The following is an 11,105-nucleotide window of genomic DNA, read 5'->3' as shown; positions in this document are numbered from 1 at the left end:
AGAAAACAAATGAAGTTTGAAGTTTTAAAATAATAGGATCGACCACTCACGACTAGCTAGCGCGGACGCGCGACTGCGCGTTCGGGACCACTCTGCTTTAGTAGTACCCTTATACTCTGTGTTGTGTTTTCAAACGCATGGATATAGGTGTCAAATTTGTTCCAATAACTTTCGAGTGATAGATAGATAGAGAGACAGACAGACAGACAGATAGCTCGCTCCGGCCAGTCATGGTATTAGCTGTCAGTAGCCAAAGAATCAACTCAAACCAGCAGTAACGTTCCTTGTCAGATTTTTCTACTTTCACTTCTGACAGTGCCCATACTAACTTGATAGATTCATTGTATAATACAACAAGAATTAAATGTATAGCCTTCACTACTAAATAGATGTAGTGATTACGATGTACCTAATGGTGGGAAATCGAATATTTATTGCCTTTGGGGATTATAATTGCTCAAATATTAAATAATTCTGTTGTGTCTGGGGAGAGTCATTCTGTTTTAGTGCCTTATAATTTAACATACCGGTAAAATTTCCACTTATTTCTTTTTTATGTTTCTAAAATTTTCATTGCGTCTTGCAACCTTTTTAATAGTTTTGGGTCAAAAATATTGAAAAGGTTGCAAAACACAACGAAAATTTTAGAAAAAGAAATAAGTGGAAATTTTACCGGTGAGTGTGTTAAATTATAAATCGGTCCAGATGGAGTATATGTAATCTGAACCCTAACCCTAACACTAGTTTTGTGAGATTTGGCTGTTATTTCTAGCATGTAAATGCTTGGGGGGGGGGATTTTTCAAACAATTTTTTTTCAGAATCGGAATCTCCATAGCTTAAAACGTGGGATTCCGTAAAAAAAAATTAATAAATAAGGGTGGGGGGAAAGGTTCAGATTACATATAGTCCGTCTGTCTCTCCCCAGACACAACAGTATATGCTTCAACACACGAAATCACATAAAGAATCTTGTAAGCCAAACCCAAAACGAAATTAAATAATTGATCTGTATAAAAAATACTATGTTAATGTTAACGTCTTTAATGAGTGAAACAATCGAAGATTATTAAGAAAGAAATATGCAGGGAGAAAAAAATAGTAGTCAGATGCCAATATTGTTTTCTGTTATCCCAGCAAGTACTGAATACAACCCCAGTCATACGGCTTTATTTAGAGAAATTGATTTGAAGTTAATGCAGTTTCGCGCCTCTCCGTGAAAAATGCCTGCATTACTCATTGATTTATAGGAAATGTTTCTTTTATATTCATAGTCGTCTTTCCTACGTTAATATAATGTTTCTTTCCGTTTGATCTGCCGTAAAATTACTAACACCACCGAAAACAACCAACATTTGATCATACAGGGTATTGGAGTTAAATTTGACAATTTACGCAAAAGGGAACACAATATACTATCCAAAATTAGACGTACTGGGTAATTACAGGTTGGTTAGACTAAAAAAAGTAAATAAAAATTAAGGGGGAGATAAGTAGTAAAAGAAGGAAATCTTAGAGGAATCGTGGACTGTCATTCAGTAAGGAAAAGCTGGAGACAACATTCTTCAGTGGTTGGCACGGCGTCGACTAATTATGAATATGTACACCTGTGAAAATTGTAATTCAGCATGTAGCCTTACTACCCGTGCTGATGTTACTGATGGAAAATTATGGCACTGCAAGCGTTATAAATGGAGCAAATCTGTTCGTTACCCTTCGTTTTTTGAGAGAAGTCATTTTGCCACTGTTTATGTTGTGTAGGAGGCGCAATGGCCCAGTGGTTAAGGCAGCGGACTCGCGGTTTCGATTCTCAGACCGGGCGTTGTGAGTGTTTATTGAGCAAAAACACCTACCTAGAGCTTTACGAGGCTCCGGCAGAGGATGGTGGCGAACCCTGCTGTAATCTTTCACCACAACTTTCTCTCACTCTTTCTTCCTGTTTCTGTTGTACCTGTAGTTCAAAGGGTCAGCCTTGTCATACACTGTGTCACGCTGAATATCCCCGAGAACTACGTTAAGGGTACACGTGTCTGTGAAGTGCTCAGCCAGTTGCACGTTAATTTCACGAGCAGGCTGTTCCGTTGATCGAATCAACTGGAACCTCCGTCGTCATAAGCAACAGAGTGCCAACAACAACAAATGTTGTGGAAGAAGTTGGGTTCTCTCTCCTTTAATTTTCATTTACTTTTTTAATCTAACCAAACTGAACAATTATCGAAGAAATAAAAGAAATATCAACTGGATTATAGCTGGAAAATTACAGATTATTCAAAGTAACCACCCTCAGCTGTCACCATGACCTCAAGACAGCTCTGGAATCGAACCGATGCGTTCCTCTCTGTGTCTCTTGGAAGACCTTCTGACAACTGCTTGCTCTTCCTCTTGCAGTCAGAGTGACTGGTGCCTTTCTCGACCGTGACCCATGCATAGTAATCCATGGGATTACAATCAAGGGAATTAGGAGGCCAATAATCAGGGCTTGTGAAGTCGTAAAAAATTTCTGACAACCACATGTGACTGTTTCTGAAGGTGTGGCAAGAAGCCAAACCCTGCTGCCACACATATGGACTTCCAGCAGCAACCCTCTCTAGCCAGAGTTTGACTATAGTCTCTAGCAGCTCCAGATGTCCGCCCGAATTGAGCTCAAGGCTCTCTTCAAAGATGTGGGGTGGCATGACATCAACCTTACTGGAGACACCCCCAAATCATCTCTCACATTTAGTGGGGAAGATGGTTTCTGTGATGTCCATGTTAAGTCTTATAGCTTTTACTGTTTTTGCAGAACATTGAGCATTAGTCACGATGTTAGAATTTTAATTACCAATGCTAATCATCATAGTACAGGTGACTCTTTTCCCTTATTCAGATGGCTTCCAGTCCTCCATCTCAGCTAATTTTTTCTCAACTACAACTTTAATCTTTATTCTCTCCAACAACATTGGCTATTCACCAATACATCAGGTTGTTTGGGAAAAAAATCAAAAAAGGAGACAAGACATTAGAAAATTGTCAAATTTAGCCTGAACACCCTGTAAATCAACTGAGTTACACTTTATGTTCATTCCTTCCCTTCTATAGTGAAGTTAGCCACCAGCTCCCAAGACTAAGATACCCTTCTACTGAGTGGGAATACAGTAGAAAGGGTGGCAGGTTAATGCTAGGTGTTGAGTTGTTAAAGTATGAAAAAAGGGGCCAGAAAAGGTTTGTTAATGTAGAAGAGCTAAATGCCTACTCGTGTTACATAAGAGTAAGTGGAAGTAACTGGATGGTGCTGGAAACAGGGGTTAAATAATAACGATGGAACAAAAATGATGTTTCTGATGATAGAATAATCTTATCCTTCACCATTCAATAGTTTCATACACATCAGATTGGAGCTTGGTGTCGCCTCTTGGTCCACCAGTCCTCAGTCAAATCGTCCAACCCATGCTAGCATGGAAAGCGGACGTTAAACGATGATGATGACATCTGTGATTCTCAACCATTTTTTTTTTTTTACCTATATACCCCTTTGGTTCTTATTTTACGTGGGTAGACACTTACAGCCATTCAATGCTTAAAAAATTCTATTATATTTTTAGTACTGAATATCATTAGTAATTTAAAAAATTCAAATACTTTTTGTATTGTAGAAATATAAGCAGTTTATTGCTCATAAATTTTAACAACAAAATCTTATATGGACCCTGGTTGAGAACCGCTGATATAGGTAACGTTATACAATCTGATGATGTAGCTGTGGCAGATTTTGTTGTAATGATACAAAACTAAATGTACTTAGGTTCACATTGTTAAATACATTGTTGTAGATAAAAGATGGTCTGCTCGGTGGCTGGGACAGATGGCAGTTGAATAGACACACAACCACTCTACATCATGTTATTGTAGTGCTTGTATGGCACAATAGATTTCACATGATTTGAACAACAAATTGATAATGAAATTTAATTGTTCATTCACAGGTTTATCAGTATTAAAATGTGTCATCCTCTATGTCTTATACTGTTTCTTTATTATTTCAGATTTCCAGGTGACATTGGCATAAAAGAACCATTTACATCAGATCCATTGTCAATATTTGTCATGTCTTAAAGACCAAAGGAAAATGTCCTGTGAAATGTGGAAGATAAATATAATCCTGTTCATATAAATGGGAAAATTAATGTGAAACATTTCCTCTAAACTAAGATAAATATTAATGCTTCTTGATTTCAATACCTGGGATGTGTTCAAAAAGGATTTTGTATATTAATTATGTTCAGAAATTTTACAAAGGTATTTGCATCGTCTTCAAATATTGACACCAATCACAGTTGCTGGGAATGTAGAAATAATGACCAAGACATTTGGCTATTTGCTGTGTCTGAGAAGATATGTCAAGCCAAGTGAAATCATAATCATGGTCAGTGTTGGTGACCTGTAAAAGGTACCCAGTACACTGTGGGAAGGTTAGCATTAAGGACATCCAGCCATAGAGACCAAGCAAAAACAGACTTCAGTCCAGGGCAGCTCTCCAGCATATCAACTCCTAGTGAAACTGTCTGACCCCTGCCACCATGGGAAATGGATGCTAAATGATGATGGTAACTATTTCTATGAAATAGATTATTCAAAAGAAGGCAAGAAAAAAGAATATTTTAGTGAAAAATGAAAAATAATGGAAAAGGGAGTGGTTTTAACTGGTGAGATGTTAAAAGAGATTGGAAAATCATCTTACCCATGCGATATTTGTGAAAAGTCAGTCTCTCGAAAAAGTGACCTTGTGAAACACAGACGTATTCATACAGGAGAGAAGCCTTATCACTGTGAGATTTGTGGCAAATCATTCTCTGGAAGTAGTGGCTTGACTATACACAAACGTATTCATACAGGGGAGAAACCATATCAGTGTGATATCTGCGGTAAATCTTTCTCTAGAAGTAGTCACATAACAAAACACAAACGTATTCATACAGGAGAGAAACCATATCATTGTGATATCTGTGGTAAATCATTCTCTGGAAATAGTGACTTAACTACACACAAACGTATTCATACAGGTGAGAAAGCATATCAATGTGATGTTTGTGGTAAATCCTTCTCGGGAACTAGTAATCTAAGTAAACATATACGTGTTCATACAGGGGAGAGGCCATATCCTTGTGATATCTGTGGTAAATCATTCTCTGCAAATAGTGACTTAAGTACACACAAACGTATCCATTCAGGTGAGAAGCCATATCAATGCGACATCTGTACTAAACCATTCTCTAGACATAGTCATTTGACTAAACACAAACGTATTCACACAGGAGAGAAGCCATATCATTGTGATATCTGTGGTAAATCATTCTCTGGAAGTAGTGACTTAACTACACATAAACGTATTCATACAGGTGAGAAACCATATCAGTGTAGCGTTTGTGGTAAATCCTTCTCAGGAAGCAGTAATCTAAGTAAGCATATACGTGTTCATACAGGGGAGAGGCCATATCCCTGTGATACCTGTGGTAAATCATTCTCTAGATATAGTAACTTAATTAACCACAGACGTATTCATACAGGTGAGAAACCGTACCGCTGCGATATCTGTAGTAAATCTTTTACCTTGAAACGTAACTTAGTTACACATGCACTTATTCATACAGAAAAATAACTGTGTAAATATCTAAATTCATTTCAACACATGATAACAACAAATCTTTGAAAACCATTTTCTCTGCTAAAATGGCATTAAGCATTTTGGATTTAGTCTTTGTCAGTAACCATACTCTTCATGGTTCCCTTTTTGAGACCAAGTTTTCAGTCATTTCCTTTTAAAACATTCAGGGATACACACAGTTTAACATTGTTCTTCCTACTATAAGAAAAATATATAAATGTAAGTATATCCACATTCAAAAGAATATGTAACAGTATATGATAATTCTCTCCTAATGCTATTTTCTGTTATATAACCCTTTCAGGGAAATGATTTTTAACATTAGCTTAGATTTATGTACAGTTTTATTATTTATACTGGTTCCAAATTTTGGTACAAGGCCAGCAATTTCAGGAGAGGGGTAAGTTGATTACATCAACCCCAGTTTTCAACTCATACTTATTTTATTGGAAGGTAGAGTTGGAACTCAGAACATAGCAATGGATGAAATGCTGCTAAGCATTTTGCCCGGTGTGCTAACGAATCTGCCAGCGCACATCCTTCTTTTTTTTTGTTATTTCTATTATGATTTAACAGTAAATAGTAATTTACATATGTAAATGTAACATTAAACTTAATATGAATACAAAATGGTTGATGTAATTTGTGGAACATTCCTCATCCATATTTTAATGTCCATTTATGGGCATATTTTGTTATAAAAGAAGCCAAATTTTCTCATCATCTGACATCTCAGCTGCAATGCCCAGAATCTTTAATTTTTACATCATTTCTCTCTCAAGACAATATGAAATTGAAATAAAACTGGTTTATTCTTAAATTATTCTTCTGTCATTTTTACAAGTAGAGCATGTAATCAAATCATGTGTTGGTCCAATTCTAAGATTACTGTGGATTCATTCTCCTGTCGTAGACATCAGATGGGGCTTTCACAACTTTTGCTGAACAACCTGCACAGATGGTAGTACTTCATTCAGTGAGTTTTATCTCACTGGAGAAAGATGTCGCTTGTCTCTCGCAGTCCCTGAACATCTAATGAGGTTGGTGATTTTGCCTTGCTATTCGAGTTACATTTTTTAGCTCCTATTTCTAGCAATTGCAGATGCTATTTTGCACCCTTGTTTATGTATTTTACCTTTTTGGTTTTTAATTGCTATACCCGCCCATATTATAATATATTTGATATATCATAACATGTTAATTTATTGTTATAATATCTTATTGTAGTTTTATATATATATATATATATATATATCATCCATTCCCTGCTGTCACCCCCGCCTCTCTCAGACTTTCGTTAGTTTAATTTATTCCATGTGTTTGGTAATAACACTCGAAAATATGCACTGCTAAGCTAAGAAACTCTCTTGTTTTCAAATGCCTCATTCATTCAAACTCATCTAATCTCTGAAATAATTATTTCTTGTTTGTTCTAACCCTGCAATGACTAACCTTGTTTCTTGTCTGCATACATGTATATTTTCTCTAAAATAACTCCTTGTTTGCTATGACCTTTAAAATGACCTTTCATGTCGGTGATTGAACCCACCCTTTTCAACTCCTGCCACCAATACCGGAAATCTCTCTCTCTCTCTTTCTCACCGGAAACCCCTCACTCTTACCGGAAACCCCTCACTCTTACCGGAAATCTGTTTTTCTCTCTCTCTCACCAGAAATCTTTCGCTTACTGGACATCCAGTTGCCCTTCCCCTTCCCCCTCTTCTATTGGTAATCTTGCAGCCCTCTCCTCTCTCTCTCTCCACCTATCCTCAGACTAACTAAACCAAATAGTAGCCCACTTTTTTTTCCTTCTTCTACAGCATCAGTAACGCTTCTCCCACAAGGCTTATAACGCTTATATTTACAACGCCCCAAATACTTTAATATACAATGCTTCCTCACCCCACCTGTAGAGGTAAAAACCTTAGCAACTCTAACATGTCTGAATGACAGTAGGTTAAAAGCAAGAACAACTCTTATGATGCCTGTTACCAAACATACACGGGAACCTTCGTTTCAGGCACTGAATAACATCTCTCCTTCCTGTGTTACCGCCTATATCTCTTTCCCAGTTTTCAGAGTTGGCACTGTAAATGTAGGCACATTGGAAGGTAGGTCTAGCTAGATTGTAGAGATGCTTGAATGGAGACGTGTTGATGTATGTTGCGTACAAGAGGTAAGGTGGTGAAGAGCTTCAGCCAGAGTCCTCACAGGCAAAGCACATAGGTATAAACTCTTCTGGGAAGGTAACAGTGATGAAATAGGGGATGTGGGCATACTTCTTGCAGAGAAATGGGTAGATGAGGTTGTAGAGGTAGTGAGGGTGTGTGATAGAGTACTTAAACTCAGGCTAGTCTTGCTACAATTATCTCTGCCTATGCCTTACAAGCAGGCCTACCAAATGAAAAGGATCACTTTTATGATATTCTTCTGCAGGCTACCATAAAGACGAGTGACAATGATTTCATCTTTGTGGCTGCAGATTTTAATGGGCATGTTGAATAGCAATCTGGTATCTTACATAGTGTAAATGGGGGCCATGGAATTGGTACCAGAAATGAAGAGGGAACTAGACTCCTGGAGTTCTGCAACGCAAATAACCTATTGATCCGCAACACCAACTTCAGGAAGCCAGCTAACCACCTGATAACCTATCAATCAGGTGACTCTGCTAACCAGATCGATATCATTCTCACTAGACAGCAGGATGCATGGTTGCTCTTAAATACAAAGACTCTCCCTGGTGAAGAATGTACTCCCCAAAAGACTAATTATTAGTGACTTTAGACTCGAGGCTAGAAGGATGCCAAAAACCAGACCAATCTGGAAAAGAAGGACTTTGAAGTTTAGGAACCCTTCACATGGTCAGAGATTTAGGGATATCCTCACCAAGAAATTTGATGATAGGGTGGAAGATCTAAAGTCCTGTTACATAGAAGGCAGCTGGGAATTCCTGTGAGACAGCTTGCTGAGTACCACAGACCAAATCTGGCTGGTGCAAAGTCCCTTCCAGACCTAGGGTAACATGGTGGTGGAGTAATACCGTAGACAGGGCTGTTAGAGCAAAGAAACAGGCCTGGAATGCCTGAAAGAGTGGGAGTAGCAGGAGAATGTATCAGATAGCCAAAATGAAGCAAAGAGACAGGTATATATAGCCAAGGGCGTAGCAGAAAAGAAGACATTTGCCAATGTTCAACAACGTAAGGACCAGAGAACTGAAGTATTTTGGATTGCAAGACAGTGTGTGAGAGAAAACCATGATGTCATAGGAGAGAAATGTGTTCGCATGGATGATGGTACACTTGCACTAAATGAGGATGCAAAGAAAAAGGCTTGGAGAAGCCATTATGAAAGACTGCTAAATGTGGAGAATGAATGGAAGGAGGGGAATCTGCCAAAGGTTGACCCAGTTGAGGGACCATCTATGTGAATTGACAGTACCCAGGTAGATAAAGCAATTAAGGATATAAAGACAGGGAAAGCACCTGGCCCATCAGGAATCACTGATGGGATGCTTAAAATATCGGGCAGTGTGGGTTATGGTCTTGCCATCTGCATCAGGTAATTTATGAAGGAGTCATACCCAATGACTGGGGTGGCAGCACCATAGTCAACTATTACAAGAGGAAAGGTAATGCTTTAGATAGAAATAACTACAGGGGTATCAAATTATTGGATCAGGTGATGAAAGTTACAGAGAGGGTCATAGCCCAACTAATTAGGAAAGAGTTAGCCTAGATGAAATGCAGTTTGGTTTTATGCCAGGCAGAAGCACCACTGATGCTATATCTATGGTAAGGCAACTGCAGGAGAAAGACCTAGCCAAAGATAAACCTTTGTACTTGGCTTTTGTTGACTAGGAGAAAGCCTTTGACAGGGTCTCCTGATCCCTTATCTGGTGGTCAATACAGAAACTGGAGGTAGATGAGTGGGTGGTAAGAGCTGTGTAAGCTCTGTACAGGGATGCTGTCAGTAAGGTGAGGGTTGGCAACAAGTATAGTGAAGAATTCTGAGTAGAAGTAGGGGTTCACCAAGGGTCAGTCCTCAGCCCCTTCTTATTCATTATAGTCCTCCAGGCAATAACAGAGAAATTCAAGACAGGCTGCCCCTGGGAGCTCCTCAATGCTGATGACCTTGTTCTAATAGCCGAGTCACTGCAAGAACTGGAGACGAAGTTTATGGTGTGGAAGCAAGGTCTAGAATCGAAGGGCTTTAGGGTTAACCTAGCCACAACCAAAGTCTTAGTAAGTAGGAAGGCTGTCAAATCACAACCCCCTTCAGGTAGATGGCCCTGCTCGATCTGTAGAAAAAGTGTAGATAGAAACTCCATATGATGTACCCGGTGTAAGCTATGGACAAATAGAAGGTACAGCAATATCAAAGGAAGGTTAATCAGGAAAATAGTTTTTGTGTGTGACAGATGCACCAAGGCAATAAACACTGAAGATGTACAGAAAGCAGATTCTATCACATGCCAGGGGAAGAAACTAGAAGTAGTTAATAGGTTCTGCTACCTAGGCAACCAAGTTTGGAGTGGGGGTGGTTGCTCCGAGAGTATAGTGACTAGAGTAAGAATAGCCTGAGAAAAGGAGAGAGGAATGGTTAGAGATGGGGTGAGTGTGCAAAAATGCTGGATGAACATGGGTTGGGGCATTGGAGGGGTGATGATAAATATGAGATGGACGGAGGCTTGATGGTGAATAGATGATGACTAAAGATTGAGAAAGGATGAGCTATAAATAAAAGCAATGATAAACTGTATAAATATAAACTAACAGGCACAAGCGTGACTGTATGGTAAAAAGTTTGCTTCTCAACTACAAGGTTCCAGGTTCAATCCCACTGCATAGCACCTTGGGCAAGTGTCTTTAACTATAGCCTCAAGCTGACCAAAGCCTTGTGAGTGGATTTGGTAGATGGAAACTGAAAGAAGCTTGTTGCATGCACACACATACATGTGTGTGTGTATGTGATAGCAGGAGTGGTTGCATGGAAAGGAGTTTGCTTTTCAGCCACATGGTTCTAGGTTCAGTCCCACTGCATGGCACCTAATGGCAAGTGTCTTCTATAATGGCCTTCAGCTGGCCAAAATCTTGCAAGTGGATTTGGTAGGCAGAAACTGAAAGAAGCTGGCGACCTGGCAGAATCGTTAGCACGCCGGGCGAAACGCTTAGCGGTATTTCGTCTGCCGTTACGTTCTGAGCTCAAATTCCGCCAAGGTTGACTTTGCCTTTCATCCTTTCAGGGTCAATAAATTAAGTACCAGTTACGCACTGAGATCGATGTAATCGACTTAATCCCTTTGTCTGTCCTTGTTTATCCCCTCTATGTTCAGCCCCTTGTGGGCAATAAAGAAATAAGAATCGTTAGCACGCCTGGTAAAATGCTTTACTTCTGAGTTCAAATTCCGCCGAGGTCGACTTTGCCTTTCATCCTTTCGGGGTCAATAAATTAAGTACCAGTTAC

At 39.1% G+C, this 11,105-nt stretch overlaps 1 protein-coding gene across 1 annotated transcript; it reads left to right on the top strand.

The window, feature by feature from the left end:
* Positions 1–3,858: 3,858 nt before the first annotated feature.
* On the top strand, positions 3,859–6,459 carry LOC106878333 (zinc finger protein 271-like). The gene has a single exon (XM_014927526.2). It carries the CDS (start codon positions 4,656–4,658, stop codon positions 5,631–5,633), a length of 978 nt encoding a protein of 325 aa, XP_014783012.2. The 5' UTR covers positions 3,859–4,655; the 3' UTR covers positions 5,634–6,459.
* The last annotated feature ends 4,646 nt before the right edge of the window (positions 6,460–11,105 follow it).

Source organism: Octopus bimaculoides, chromosome 28 (assembly GCF_001194135.2).
Source record: "Octopus bimaculoides isolate UCB-OBI-ISO-001 chromosome 28, ASM119413v2, whole genome shotgun sequence".
Lineage (NCBI taxonomy): Eukaryota > Metazoa > Mollusca > Cephalopoda > Octopoda > Octopodidae > Octopus > Octopus bimaculoides.
This window is presented reverse-complemented; position numbering and strand designations above follow the sequence as displayed.